A 16,534-nucleotide genomic window follows, 5' to 3' on the forward strand; every position below is an offset into this window, starting at 1 on the left:
GAACGGCTGCTAAGATATGGCCTATCGAAAGTTCGGGTCTCATTCGGAAAATTCTAAAATGCCTAATTAATCAATATTATTAATCCGGCATATAACCACAGCGTTCCAACAACTCGTTAAATCAATATATATATACTTATTGTGTTACCCGCAATGAAACGACGAAAGTTGTTTTTTCCTCAACAATAAGATATTATTTCTCGATCGCCTCGAGGATTTTAGAATTTTCCGAATGAGACCCGAATTTTCGATAGGCCATATCTTAGCAGCCGTTCGACGTAGCCGGATAACAATACCACTTTCTATCGACCCTTTTCTATCCAAAAATGCAGGTTTCAGGGACGTAAAATCATTATTAAAAATGTTGTAAAAACGATATTTGGCTTTTCCGGCGGATACGGAAATGCTACACGTGAATCAAGACATAGGTATGAAAGATATTAGTAAAATATTAAAAATAAAATTGGTTTCAACTTGCTATCATTCATAGTTTTTGAGATAATCGCAAATAAGTGCCAAATTCCCAACGGCCGAAGACTTATTTAACACAGTGTACGCGTAACACTTTTACAAATTTATCGGTCACCGTCAGAAATATAGTTCGCTAGGCAAAGTGATCGATATGGAAATATTATCAGAGTTAGGTTAAAAGGTCTTTAAAACTTTAGTTTTATGAAGAAATGTTTATTATTATAATATTGTACGTTATAACGTGTTTTAATTTTCAGTTTTTTATAGTTAAAATTTTCCAAAAAAATAATATTCAGTTCTGCGTTGCCATTTGAACCTGTTAATTTCCCGTTTAAAAAAGGTTACTTTAGGACTACAATACGCAACGGGAGATGTCGCCACTGCGCCGAAAAGAAGACGCTACTTTTACACGGACTTTGCATTTTTGTGAATTCAGTGTGTCAAGCCCCGATTCCGTATTTTATTGCGAAAATTTCCTCACTGTAAAATATGCCAAATGATTTCCTAACATCTATTTCCTTCTGCTATAATTTAAAAAATTACCCGTGATTTGCATAAAATTAAAAAATAATTACGTGTCGTTAAAAAACTATTTGTCATGTCACTCAAATAGGGTACATGACGAAATTTATCTCTACATGTAGGTTTCAAACCTATTTTTCTTACTTTATTACACGATGTCAAACTGAACACAAATTGTCCTCTCGCCTATCGATTGATAAATCCCCCCTCTAAATACGTAATTATTTTAAATTACAAGTAACGCCCCTTAAATACGTTAAGATACCGGTATTGGGAGATAGAAATAATAATAAATGAGAAAACTTTGGGAGTGGACCCGTAATCTTGCCTACGTGCTTTACCGCCGGTAATTAAAGATCTCGTTGAAAATACACCACCCAAATAGAAGCTTAGAAACACGTGGGACTGGCAATTTTTCACGCTCTTCAAAAAATAATAAAGCTTAAAAAGGCCCACTTTTCCTTACGCGGTTTTCTAGGAACAAGATAAAAAAATTAATTTTTGCGCGTTGGGTAATCTTTTAAAATAGGCTGTGATAGAAGTGTTAAGATATGCGCCAAAAATGATAGGGCGCTTTAAAATTTCCTAAAATGATTATACGAGCAACATTTATTATCAGGCTAAATTGAAGAATTTACCGATTAAATACCTTAGTAGTTTACAACCCACGCTGGTTGACGAGGATAAATTATTCTATAATACAAATATCTGTCTTACGAAATGCTAATTTATGTTTATGCACGTAAAATAAGACTTGAATGAATAGGGAAATGATTCGACGTTTTTCAAATCATTGTCTTTATACACTATTTGCTGTAATTTTATTTTTCACCAAACATTTTTCCTACCTGCACCATTGTTCCCCTGCATATTTATTTGGAACTATCAACGCCACCTCTGCCCTGTCCACCGATTTGAAACTACCAACGCCACCTTTATCCTGTACACCAATTTGAAACTTCAACGCCACCTTTGCCCTGTCCACCGATTTGAAACTTCAACGCCACCTTTGCCCTGTCCACCGATTTGAAACTACCAACGCCACCTTTGCCCTGTCCACCGATTTGAAACTACCAACGCCACCTTTGCCCTGTCCACCGATTTGAAACTACCAACGCCACCTTTGCCCTGTCCACCGATTTGAAACTACCAACGCCACCTTTGCCCTGTCCACCGATTTGAAACTACCAACGCCACCTTTATCCTGTCCACTGATTTTAAACTACCAACGCCCCCTTCGCCCTGCCCACCGTTTTGGGCCCTTAATGGGTCAGAGTGTGCAATAACTGGTGGCTTTACCGGGGAGTCGGAGTCCGGCTCTTGTAACCCGTAAGGGCGGTGGCGCACTAGGAGATGTTAGTTCTGATCAAATGGTCCTATCTCCACCTCCGACTTCGGTCAGGTAGGGGCTGGATACTGAGTTTCGGCTCAGGCTAACGGAGAGGGTCCGTGCAAACTGGCCGCCTCGGCGGATTGGGTAGCCTGCTGTGGGGCAGCGAGCCTCCGTATGAGGGCACGGTGGTCCCGTTTAACGGCCTTTTGGAGTCCCACCGGGATTACCGGTGCCAGCTGTGCCGGGTTACTTGGACTGCTGTGCGCTCGTCGTTCCCCTTTAGGAGCTCTCTCCAATGGGTTTGACTCTTTACCTCCATAGGTAGGGTGTCGGCTGGAGTTGCTACAGCATCCACTCTTAATCCCACTGCTGTGTGCGAAGTGGGAAATGGTCCACCCATTGCTGCGCCTTCTGCTGGGCTGAGTGGCTTGCTTCAAAGGTGCGACCATCAGTAGTGGGGTACTGCTACCCATGCTGGATTTGTCACCTGGCGTAGGGCACTATGATGATAGACCTCCGGTGGTATGGTCTCTGTTACTAGGTATACCAGGCTATAAATTCTGACACACTGCCCACCGTTTTGGAACTACCAACGCCACCTTTATCCTGTCCACTGATTTGAGACTACCAACGCCACCTTTAACCTGTCCACTGATTTGAGACTACCAACGCCACCTTTGCCCTATCCACTGATTTGAAACAACCAACGCCACCTTTGCCCTATCCACTGATTTGAAACAACCAACGCCACCTTTATCCTGTCCACTGAATTAAAACTAGCAACTGAAAGTGTTTTATTATAAACAACACTTTTTTTCTCTGAAAATAAAGATTCCCGCCAAAAACGTTTTTACGATTCCATTTTTGAACTAATCCCCGTCAAAACCATTTAAAACAAAATCCAAAACCAGTCTTTATTCTAATCCTAAAACCAGAAAATAATTACAATTAGTAAATTATAAAGTAGAAAATGTTATAGTGTACAAGGTCCTAGATAGATGGCGACTGCGTCTCCGTTGGAAAACGCCCAATCGAAATCAGCTGGCTCCATCGCTCGCTTTTCAAATCCCTTAACTTTCGTGATACGCCTCGTACAACCACTTTCCGGCGATAGCTGTTCCGGACAACGTACAATATGACTTGTCACTGAAGCCAAGCCGGTGTAAATGGGAAAGCGTGCGCGAACTTTAGCTTCGGGCCGCCTTCGAGCAGGCATAGCGGTCCTTAAGCCTCGGCTGTCGGGGCGGGTAGGAATCGCTACTACGGCTCTTAATATTGATCGGCGCGTTCCCCCATCCCCATCGCTTCAATTTGCCCCTTCAACGCGCGACTGGGGAGGCTTACGCCATACACTCCTGCGGTAAATTCTCCGGTGGACGACGCCCCCGTGCGTCTCGCGACTCAGCTGCGCAACGCGGAAGTATGAAATGTGCAACTCATTCTTTCGTATCCTGATGCCATCGCCAGCGAGAGTGGATATATTTGCGTACAATCAGTCGGGCTAGGCGTACGGGTACGCGTGCCCGCGACTTTCCGGCGGACTGGTACCTTGACCAAGATCGGCGGCCGGTAGGAGATCCGCGTCCATTGAAAAATATCCAACTGGCATCCTCCAATCCAATCGGGGAAGGTCGTGACGCCGACAAATTAGTACCGTATTCGTCAGGCAGGTGGCGCTCAATCACGCCTAATCACGATAATATTACGTATTTTCCCCCTCCCATATTGCTCGCTGGTTACCCTGCCGTTAAAATCCCAACTACATAATCCTTCTTTGGAAAAATCGAGTAAGAAAAAAAGTACGTCGGACAGTCGCGGCGAAGCTAGCCGTGTGGAAAGACGCGTTTCTACAACGAACGTCACCCTACGAGATAATTCATATTATTCGGTTGCGTTGATTTTATACGCGGTTAACGTCTACATTTATAAAGCATTCCTTCGCTTTAATCTTTTATCTGACGTTGTACCGGGTTTTTTTTATTACGCTACATATATAGATATAATTTATATTGTAAACGCGTGAGGGAATCAAAAATTAGCCATTTTACGATAAGAAATAATCTGTAAAAAACGAGAAGGAAAAATTGTGTTATTGACCGCGCTATACGGCAATGAGTTCTTATTTAGTAGTCTGTGATAGCGACGGCGTTAAAGGTTTATCCGCTCTTGTCGCGATGGTTAATTTCGAACGTGTCTTCCGCGTAATTGCCCGGTAATTATGGACGAAAATTCGGCGAGTGAGCCGGCGGCGAGGGCTGGACCCCGGCCGCCGTCCGATCTGCCGGTGGTCACCGTGTCGGCCATCCCTCGATCACCCCGTCTGGTTCGCAACGCGCACGTGGCTTCCCTGATTACCCATCACGTCCAGGATGGTCCCCTCGATGTCTGCTCCAGTAGGCAATACGAGAAACACTTGGCTGAGGCGAGAGGTAGGGTTGACAACCGACTAAAGTAGTTCCAATTAGACCAACCTATTTGATTTTGTACGATAAATGGAAATTATTGAGATTTTTAATTCAATTTGATCGGATATTGCCACATCCCTTTAAATATACAATAGTTGACATTATATTATAGCTATTGAATTGACTATTATGTATATGTCAATCAGTGTCGTAAATATATTTGTTCACTGAATTAATTAATACTTGTTTTAGAGAAGACAATGAACAAATATAATTAAAATTAATTTATGGCTTGGAAAATACCACTACATGTTAGCTTTAAGAAAGCCGGTAAATATGTACGATATGTAATGGTATTATATATAATAATAAATTAATTTTAGAATTATATTTACGCTTCCATTTTAAATTGACCGATTTCAAAATTATGATTTTGGAGTTTTTGCAGGTGACAGTACCTTTACATTGTGAGGTATAGCAGGTAATTTTATTTTCACGCGCAAAATGAATAATGCTAGTAATATCGAACGGTTTTTGATTCGTTATCAAATTTTATAAGTATATTACGGGATGTATTTTACATTCATTTTTAGGCATGCCCAAAGTTATATAGACAATATTGAAAACCCGTATGTATATATTCGATACGTTCTACAGTAAATAATCTCACTGACCTACAAATACGACTATAGAGGATAACGCTAAACCTCGTAAACCCATTTGACTCCAGCTGTACAGACTCGTAAACGTTAGCAAAAATACACGTGATATTTGCCACAAAATAAGCCTAAATCGATTGTTTTCCCTTTTGACCCACATTTAATATTGCCGGCTCGCGATTCTAGCCTCGTGTTTTTATGGATTAAGCCTTCGCTTTTCGCGCGTACCCGGAGTTTGACCTTAAGCCTCGGCCGCGTTTAGTACTATCGAGCGTTCCAGTCAATGAGAAAACGCACCCGGAAACGCGGAGCTGTTCTATAGCGCAGTTTTAGGAAGTGAAAGTAATTGTACGCGGTTGCGCCAATAAACTTTTAACAAGATGGTAGAGATAGCGGAAAGAGCTAGAATACACGTGACGTCACGTGAAATTTAACTTTTTTTTTACCTTCTAACTTAGAACAATGCATTTTTAGCGTTTTATACTTTTCCCTTTTAATGGTTACCGAAGCGTATCGAGTTCACGCGACGGGTAGGGCCTCTAGCGTGCGATTTTCCAAAAGGGGAAATTTTTATATTTTTTCGTAGTCGTCCTTGCGTGATTGAAAGTGTCAATTTAGCTGGAAAAAAATAGGTCTTTTTATACCTATATATAGCCTAGTTTTTTGATGGGCTTTCGATGATTTACGAGAACAATGGAGCCTAAAAGAACCTTTATGGAGCGTTTTTACCCACTTCCATTTCTTACAAGACTCGTGTAAGGCGCTCTACCATTAATATTTAAATAAACGTTTGAGAAAATGAGAACTTTAAAGGCCGACTACATAGTTATTCGGTTTACTCTGTCTTTCACTGGTAGTTGGTTGCTTGCATAGCACTTGTGTCTTGCAGCTAGCCAACTTCCAGTGAAAGACAGAGTAAGCCGAATAATTATGTAGTCGGCCTTTAAGATGCTCCAAGGCCAAAATTTAAGGAATAGAAACTAAACTACTTGATCTGAATAAATATAAAAATTATTTTCGTGGTATGGATATTGCAGCGTTTCCGGCTATTCCGGAAGTTTTACAGGCGGCTTTAGAGGTGATCCAGTGTACCGTTATAAGGTAGCAGAACTGTCTCAAATTTGCTAGCTCAAAAACTACTGCTGGAACCAGTGCCGTATTTCCGCCTAGGCCAACCTAGGCCGTGGCCTAGGGGCCCATCCTTGGAAGGGGCCCTCCAGTGACCGTATTTACTGTATTCGAAGGCATAAATCTATAATATCAATCGTAATTTATATTGGAGAAATTCCTAGGTAGAAGATTTTGTTTTAAAATTACCAAAATTTCTGACCGGCAGTTTACGGACGCAGCCTTAAATCGCAATGTTGCATAATTATCGCATATTTAGTCGACGATTGTTAAGAGCTTTTATTTAGTAATATAACCGTAGAGCTCAGACTTCGACGCTGAATTAGAGAAATTCAGGCGCCGCCTAGTTCCAGGAATAAGAGTAAATGCAGAGCGTGAAAAAGGGGCCCAGACTCCTTAGCTGCCTATGGGCCCCGGATCTCTAAGTCCGGCCCTGGATAGAACGCGACAAAAGTGATAACACGTACACGGGCATGTAGATAATAACATTAAAGTTCTATGGGTTTTAATTTTTAATTTGTCCTGTCGGAGGAGATTTATTTCGACATCGTCGCGAGGAAATAGGTCGTTAATCTATCATTTGTCAAGTACTTACGAGAAGCCGACAATAATGCAGAGTGAGAGCGGGGAGGGATATATTTAAGCGTTACTGTCTTATTAGAAATGTCAGACCATTCATCATAGAACGGAAATAAATCACCCATTTTTGTAGCTATTAGGCCCATCGCGACTGAAGAACAATTTATTCTGTTGTAAGAAAATAAACCCGTTAAACCCACCGTGGCGTAAAAGATATAGAGCCCCCAGAACCGATAACCTATCATTTCAATCAAACACATAAGCTACAAGAATGATGAGGGAAATTGAGATTAAACGCGTATAATGAAAACTTGTTTCGACACCTTCTTATTTAGGTCTGAATTTTATTTTTAATAATATGAATTTTAATTAATACCAATTTTAAGAGAGCCCCAAAAAACCTGAAAATTGGGGGAAATGGTTGGAGGGTATACTTTATACTTATTTAAATCTACTGAAATTTATATTATTAAAAATAGAAATTTAGATTTTGTGTATAAAACACCATATTATAAATAATATGTCACGGACATTTAAGTACACACAATCACCCCTGATGTATTAATTATATTTTAAATATTAAATTTAAATTTGAAATTTTATAGTCTTGTACATTAATTTAATAAATCCAAGAGGAATTTCATCGAAAATGGTTCTTTCAAGGAAAAAATGTAGCAAAACGCGAACACTTAAATTTAAAATAATTTTTAGACAAGCTGAAATTTTATTACCTGGTTTTGGAAATAAGGTAACGGAACGCGAACATGGTTATTTAAAATGATTTTTGAACAAACCGAATTTTTCGAGTTACTTGGTTTTCGAAATAAGGTAGCGTTGAACGCACTCAATGTTTTTGGGAGTTAGATCAATTGGTACAAAATTCAAGTATCACAATAATGCGTACGTGGGTTGTAGGTAGGTATTGTGTGTAAAACGTGGCCCAAAATCCTACTTAAATCCCTTAAAAATATAAAAATATGGAGCCAAATATATTTGGTCTACCTGATCGCCACTGAAAACTCGTAGGGAAGACTCCTTTGTTCCGAATTTCTCATATTTTAATATTAATGTAAATTCAAATAATCTAAATTTGGTCCCTATCACTTTGAAACAACGAAATTATTGTAATAAAATCATTCGTGTTTCCCAAATTAGTCGCTCTAGGCTTTCTTCATACGCGTTTTATTGGACTAGTTTAATATCTAGTTTGTACTTGCCAATATTAGCATCGCCAAAAGGCAGGCGTGCCGGCTCGTTATTTTTCAATTGTGCGAGAAAAAAAACGTACCTCATCCCGAAGGTACGAATTAAGTCTGGAAAAATGTGACACGTTTGTAAAAAAAAAATTGCAGAAACTATAATCTGCAAGCAACCAAAACCGAAACGTCATGATGTTTTATTACCTCTACTCGAAACTTATGTCAGCGGAAAAATAGGCCATGCATGTGGTATATCCGTAATAATAGGAATTTTCTGTCATCTCCCGTTTGTAAATAATACGCCTGGTGGTATTGTTTTTTAACCACAGATAATCGGGAAGGCGAGGCGGTGAAATGTAAATATTGTAAGATATTTTACAAAAGGCTCGGGGCCAGTCAACGTACAAGCGCAAAACTGACTCGCGTATTCGTTCCGGCCAATTAAATCAAGTGGGGCCCTTGTGAAAGATTATTTCACGGCACGGTACATTGCCCTTTTTCGGACATGTGCTGGGAGCGATCCATTCTGTACTCGCACCACCGTGACCGGTACTTAGACAGATTCGTGTTCCTTGGTGTTTAATTGAATTGCCCACTTAGAGGAAAGAAACTAATTTAGTAATTTTATTTTCAAAATAAGTGGAAGAGTCGGAAATTCTTCAATGAAGGCGAAATATTTTGTCGAGTTATTCAAGTGTGAAAACAATTATGGAAAATATTTTAAACTAGCTTGAAAACATCATAATTTTGCACAGATGATTAGATGAATGGTATTTATAAATGCCTTACGCATTCCTGGTGATGGTAAAATATGGGATAACCGGGCTGCCATAAGCCATGGAAAGGTCAAGGAATTTAAATTTATATTCAACATTTTAGGAAGATAATTTTATTATGGTTCCGTAATAACATCTGTTATTATAATTTATTCATTTAAATTTAATTTTTAAACGTTGTAATTTGAACGTTTCGATATAACCTTTTTTTAGTTAGAGCGAAACCCGAACCAGAATTTTTGTTAAAATTTTATTGAAGAAAAATCGAAATCTATTTGAATGTTTGATATAACATTAGCCAAAATAACGTAGGTGGGTAACGAGAAGTACGTGAGAGTAACAATTATTAATAATAATAATAATAATAATAATAATAATAATAATAATAATAATAATAATAATAATAATAATAATAATAATAATCAGCTAGGCTAATACTAGGTTTAAGGCAGATTCCCACAAATCCTAGGAAACACAGACCAGTGACACCACCTGACTGAAAAATACCGTATGCTACTGCGCCTAACGGTATAAAATGTAAACATACTGCGTAAGGATATTTACTTATTGATAAACCATATTTCGCCATTGTAATAGCTTTAGTTAGCATAGAGGTCGGGGACGGTTAATCATTATCCATGTTTAAATGGATTTTTTTCGGGAAAAAATGTAAACTAAGAAATTTACCGGTTAATATTTCGGAAAATGATTAAAAAACATGTATTATTCGTAAAATTTTAGCTTTTTATCGAAATAAACGTCGTTTTTCCGATTAATTTTACAAATTTACCAAAACATTAATCGGATAATACAGAAATATAAATTTCTTGATCAAAACATTTTTCGAATAATTTTGAGAGCTTTATCTATTGAATAAAAGTTAACCATCCCCGACCTCTAAGTTAGCATTTCCCGGAACTATTTTCCTTTCGAAACCTTCGATAAAGCAGCGGTAACCTGCAAAGATACATGTTCCGAGCGAGTAACTCTATGTATACTTATCTCCAAGAAATATTTATATCCTTCTGATACTTCATTTAAGTATCTGTTTAATTTCGTGTTATTAATAAAAGCTATAGTCACTCGTTGAAAATTAATTAAATCAGTAGAAACTAAAAGAAATATTGAAAAAAAACCCTTCAATTATTATCCGTCGTTTAACCCGCAATTAGTAATTATCGGGGCAAAATATCGTGGCGTAATATACCTGCCGATATCAAAGGGTAATCTATCTAATACCCGCTCTTCGTCTTAAGTTGATGAACTCAGCCGGCGGCTTTCTTCCGTGAACCAGCACCCCAAATATTTGTGGCCTTAAATAGTGGGAAGGGGGGTCACCATTTAGCGATATTAGAGCGGCGATATCTCAATTTTCGTCTTTGAGTGTCCATTAGCGGTTCGATGCTGGTGGTATTATTTAATAAATTCTGGAATTTCCACGACAGGGACGAATTTACACGCTAATTGTCGAATAAAGCGGACGGCGTGCTTCTTATTTTAAATTTAGTCTATCAGTTTCGTCCAACTTCGTAACTTCACGCGTTTCGGGCCTGCGCAATCGTGAAGGGGTATGTTTCCATAAAGTTCTTAATTTGCATTCGACGGTTGTCTGATATAGGGAGGTCATTAAACGTGTTAATTAAGTAATAAGAATTTCTTCTCTTTTTTAAAAAAAAAATTGAGTAAACATTTTTTAAAGAAAAATGTGGCTTCATTGCTACCCCTTGTTAAAATGATTAGCGCGAAACCGGTTTTAATCGGAGGTAACATTTTATCAGGTAGGAAAAAGGAAAGGCTAAAGCAGTTCCCGCAAATATCGGCAGATGGCATTCTATAATAGATCGAAGCTTCTACACGTTTTGGTGGGTATCACGCGTACGAAGTTTCTTCATAAATTTTCCCTGTTTTGAATATCTGAATAACTTAATAATGGGTTCGAAATTTGTGAAATTACTTTTTAACGTTGCTCCGTTGCATTAGCCAAACCACTCTGAAAAAGCAGACAATAGGCGATAGCATAAAATGCAAGGTATACTGGGTAAAATTTCTTTCGGGAAACATATGAGCGCCATCAAACGGTAGAAACCTTTAAAAATAGTCACGTGGTTATAAAATTGATTTAAAGTTTACCGTTGAACAGTGACTTCCAGCTTCATTGAACAAATCTTTAAAACTTTAACTTTTAAAGAAAGTCAGTTAAAATTTTGTGGTTTTTAAATATGTATACTTTTTTAATAGAAAAAAATATTTATTTATTTAATTTAATTTAACGACGACATTAGTATTATTATTGTGATCGTGGTGTTAAGTCTCTGACTAAAAATTGTAAAAAAAACTTATAGATTAGAACACAATTTTAACCTAGGCTTAGTGAAGTAGCCCCTAGGTTTTGACCACGGCCAACCCCGATCGCGGAAGTGCGTTATAGAAGTTAGCAGTGCTATGACGAATTTCCGGGAACATTTTAACAAGTTAGCTAAGATCAAAACCATTTATGCTATCGCCTATTTATATAGATTACGATAGGCCTTTCTATAAAGTAACATTGGCTTTCTTGTTTTGATGTTGCTGCTGCGTTACGGGTGACGTATCGATGACGTTTCACTACGAAAAGCCCTGGACTTAAGGGTAAATTCGACCATAGACGTAATATATTTTACGTCCATGATTCGACGAGGCACCCTGTTTTTAAGTATGAACTGAACTTCTCCGTATTTCGTGACGAATGAGCTAAAAGTTCAGCAAGCGTAGCTCGAGGGGTAAGAGTAAGACACTCTGCGAACTCGGTGTACACTGCCGTACCTTTAACAGTGCTAAATGGAACTCGCGAACTCTTGAAAATATGGACCTTTAACAGTGCTAAATGAGCGAACTCGGTGTACAGATTATCTGAGACTGTCTTACCCCTCGGCGTAGCTTATTTTATGAAAAGGCCTGTTCAGACCAATTTTTTCCTATCTACACTGACTCTTACAACTGGAGCAATTTTTTTACACCAAATACAACCATTTACAGAATTAGTTTACGTTATAGTGTAAATAGAGTAATATTATGAAGTGACTAATTACAGGGGGGCGATTCTGTAAAAAATAGAATGGGAATTCGATCTCGATACCCTATACCATGTCGAGATCGACTTCGACAATTTGCATTGATTTATGCTTATTCGAAATCTTTACCGAATACCATTCGTCGAGATCTCGAAGTTCGAAATCTAGTTTTCGATTGAAAATTGGATTTCGAATATTTACAGAATAGGCCCCCTGGGCTCCCAGAGTTCCTATAATTCCTATAATTTCAATATGCTCCTATAATTTCCTATTTTCTCAAAATTGTTCCTATAAATTCCTATTTTTTCGAAATTTTCTAGTTTTTCTTTAGCTATATCCAGAAATTCCTATAATTTTAAAAATAATGTATTAGAAAACAGCCTTAACGTTTGGGAAAAATTTGCCTTCTAAATAAAGCTTAGCTCTGGCTTAGGTCCGGTGTTCCCCAAAACATCAACGGTTGGGCTCCCAGAGTTCCTATAAATTCCTATAATTTCAATATACTCCTATAAATTCCTATAATTTCAATATACTCCTATAAATTCCTATTTTTAGCTAAAATTGTTCGTATAAATTCCAATTTTTTGCTAAACTTGTTCGTATAAATTCCTATTTTTAGCTAAAATGTTCCTATAAATTCCTATTTTTTGGCTAAAAATGTTCCTATAAATTCCTATTTTTTGGCTAAAAATGTTCCTATAAATTCCTATTTTTGGCTAAAAATGTTCCTATAAATTCCTATTTTTTGGCTAAAAATGTTCCTATAAATTCCTATTTTTTGGCTAAAAATGTTCCTATAAATTCCTATATTTTCTATGAAATTTCCTATAATATTTTAAAAAAATCGCTGAGAGCCTTGTAATTATGAATAGTGTACCGCAAGCTAATTAGCTATTTATAATCCGGTTATCTATGTGATCACATTTTTAGAGTTCCTTTTGTATTTTTGGGCTCGCCGACCGCGTACTCTTAGATTGGAAATTTGGAAGTGAGAACATTTGGCCATAGATCGTTACGAATAATCTATTGAAAAGACTACTCATCGATGATAAATTCTAAAACCACAAATGGATTCCTGACATTTGAAACATTATTTCAACAATTAAATTAATTATAATTACTAAATCATTAGATTAAACTATGATATAATTCCTATCAGATAAAACTCTCGGGATAGCCGGCACCATAACGAGAGGGCAGAGATAGATATTTTCTATGATCGCCCATAAAACGTTCGGTAGCCTAGACTAAAACCGCGTGTTAGCTCCAGGGCCGTGCAGAGGTATCCTGGGGCCCGGGGACAAACTTACTCGCGGGCCCCTTCGATTTGCACCCCCCCCCCCTTGAGCCACTTCTCCCAAGTTATCTTGATTTGCACCCCCCCCCTGAGCTTTTTCGATGGGCCCTACAGCTACGGGCCCTTTTCGCCCGGGCCCCGGGGATCTTGCCCCCCGCCCCCCCTCTGCACGGCCCTGGTTAGCTCTTAATTTTAGTTTTAGTTTCTTAAACGGAACTGGTCCAATTCGATTCCACGAACGTTGCTTTATCAGTTGCTTTTTTAATACTATAACTGATAACTAATTTCGCGGTATTTACAGATTAGATTATTTAAGTAGGAATTGATAGATATTTCTTAAATGGTGTGAAATACGTTGGCAATTGAGAGGTTTAGCGATAGACGTAATAACAGCTTAAGTACTGTCAAGCTATCTTGACGAAACGTTTGTAAAACCATGGACAGTAAATTAAGAGGACAGGCTTTCCATACCCTTCCACTGTGCATTTTATTTCTCCCCGCGTATCAATCAGCTCGAGAGACTCCGAGGGAGTATTGCAAGGTCGTTTGTACCACGTGATATTAAAATTTCAAAATGGTAATCTAATGCGGTTGATATTGTTACGTAATTTTTTGCGCTTTATATTTTAGTAATTTTTAATTTTGGTTTTTTAATTCAATAAAAACTATCAACTGATATTTAGTATAAAATATTTAATCTATAAAAACGTGAAAAAATACCCTTTGGCGTAAAAATTTACTTCGTGTTTATCTTTTTTCTTTTTTCGAACAGTATCGTCCACTCTTTAGCGATACTTGTTGGTTTTTTTTCAAATAACCTTGGCCGACTCCCTTAGTGTGATTGGTTTACGGGGGCTAAAAACCAGGCTGTTTACCGATCCTCTAAAATCTACTATCCATGGTAAAACGGTATGAAAGCGCAGACGTTCCCCGTTCGTAACGTTGGATGCTTAAACTCTCTAATAAAATCCTTTTCCGTGCATTAAAAAAAATCTATTTTCTTCAAGGAAAAAGTGTGTTTAATTTAGTGCGTGTAATCTACGCTTCGATAAAATGCAATAGAAGATAATGTCTGTCAGGGAGCCGACAAATTCCGCGGATGAAGTTTCAGAAATAAAATGATAAAGGGATGAGTGGAACTTTCTAGGGATTTTGTTGGCAATATCGTCTGAGAATACCAGCGATTTATGGCGCAAACTGCACTCTTTTACCCTCCTTTAAACGAACTACCGACTGAGTTTGTCCGGACGTCACAGCCTTCAAAATTGTGCCATAAATTTTATTTGCAAAAAGATTACTTTTAATTTACACCCTTCGTGGAGGTCTAGGTTACGCGATTTTTTGTCGAGCTATCAGTCTGCGGGAAATTTTATTCTCTAAAAGTAAACTAAACGATTACATTTTTGTAGCCAATATAGATTTTACAACGTTATTTTGCGATGGTGATATTCATATAAAAAAACATTTTTCCCACCTTCTAATCTTAAAGGCCGACTACATAAATCTTCGGTTTACTCTGTCTTTCACTGGAAGTCGGCTGACTGCAATACACGTGTGCTATGCAGTCAGCCGACTTCCAGTGAAAGACAGAGTAAACCGAAGAAGAAAAGTTATCGCTTTAAATATCCAAACGCTAGACTAGAAGAGCTGCCAGATCTGGATTTTCATCCCCCAATAGACGCATTCACATATTGCCTACAGGGAAATATGCAAAAAGGGGCAAAATCCACCCGAGGTACCTTCCTATTTAAAATTGTTTGAGGTAGATGGCGACACTATAAAGTTTATGAAAAATGAACTTTTAAAAAAGTTATTAATTAATTACTAAATTATAGTACTTCAAATTCTTATTATTAAATTATATAATTTTTGTAATTTAAATTAACACTTAATTTTAACAGTAGTTAACACTCCGTCATAGATGGCACTATAATACGATATTAAACTATCCAATCAAGGAAGATAATTTTGTATTTTAAATCTCGACAAAACCGTTCTCCACTAAAAACTGAAAACTTTCAACCAATCGTTGAAAATCAAAATTATGACGTCATGCTGCTATCAGAGCGCCATCTACTAACAAATAACCTCATCACCACGTTACCTCGGATGAATATTACCCCTTTAAAGTCGTCTTTGCCCCTTAAAAATTGTAAATCGATCTATTGGGCTTCTTTTAAAACAATGTTTGGTTGAGAGGCGGTTTTATAATTTATAATAGCAATGCTAATATTATTTTTTTTGCATTTTTTTCATATCTTGGTAAAAAAATTAAAGTAACTATTTTTAATATTCGAAAAACAAATTTGCAAGGGGTTGGTCACTCCGCGAACTCGGTGTACACTGTCGTACCTCTGACTGTGCTAATAAGAGTTCGTGAACTCTTTAAAATCCGTACCGTTAACAGTACTAACAAGGAGAGTACCCGAGGTGTTTATTGCCGATTTTGTACAAAGTCGGGCGTAATGTAGACCTATATGAGATATGAAATTTCCCAAAAGAAGACGTTGCACTACCCATTCGATTTGCCATGGCAACCGAAAATTTTTTTGACCACTTCCACCCAAAATTTTTTACAAATTTACCCTAAAAATGTTTCAAATTACCCAAACTTGATGAAATTTACCTAAATGTGGTCCAAATTACACATTTCGTGATTTTCAAAATTTTTCAAAATTTTCGTAACCGAGAAAATCCCATGCTTTTTTAAATGGAGATTTTTTTGTTTTAAGTGATCAAAAACATTTTCGGTTGCCATAGCAAATCGAATGGGTAGTGCAACGTCTCCTTTTGGGAAATTTCATATTTCATATAGGTCTACATTACGCCCGACTTTGAACAAAATCGGCAATAAACACCTCGGGTACTCTCCTTGTAAGTACGCGAACTCGGGGTACAGGTCATCCGAGAGTGACTTACCCCTTGCAAATTTGTTCGTAAATAATTTTTTGGGAGATAATTTTAGTTTCATTGGAAGTTTCTTCTCCATTTCTTTCATGTTAGAATATAAAATATGTTATTTGCCTTTAAAATAAGTGGACATTAATTGCGTGGTATTTTCTTGAGATACAATTTGAAACGGAGGGCAGCATTTCGAGCTAGTTGTATTTCCATT

At 37.6% G+C, this 16,534-nt stretch overlaps 1 protein-coding gene across 4 annotated transcripts in view; it reads left to right on the plus strand.

Moving 5' to 3' along the window:
- Nucleotides 1-16,534, plus strand: part of Msp300 (Muscle-specific protein 300 kDa) — a 121,646-nt gene that overhangs the window by 35,063 nt on the left and 70,049 nt on the right. The window contains exon 1 of one of the 4 annotated variants that reach the window (XM_090154644.1): nucleotides 4,105-4,755. The exons of the other annotated variants lie outside the window; for them this stretch is intronic. Coding sequence (XP_090010770.1) covers nucleotides 4,545-4,755 — 211 coding nt within the window. The 5' untranslated portion in view covers nucleotides 4,105-4,544. Of the gene's footprint in view, nucleotides 1-4,104; nucleotides 4,756-16,534 lie in introns of those variants that run through there. 4 annotated transcript variants of the gene reach the window in all.

Source organism: Leiobunum rupestre, chromosome 7 (assembly GCF_980474605.1).
Source record: "Leiobunum rupestre chromosome 7, qqLeiRupe1.1.hap1, whole genome shotgun sequence".
Lineage (NCBI taxonomy): Eukaryota > Metazoa > Arthropoda > Arachnida > Opiliones > Sclerosomatidae > Leiobunum > Leiobunum rupestre.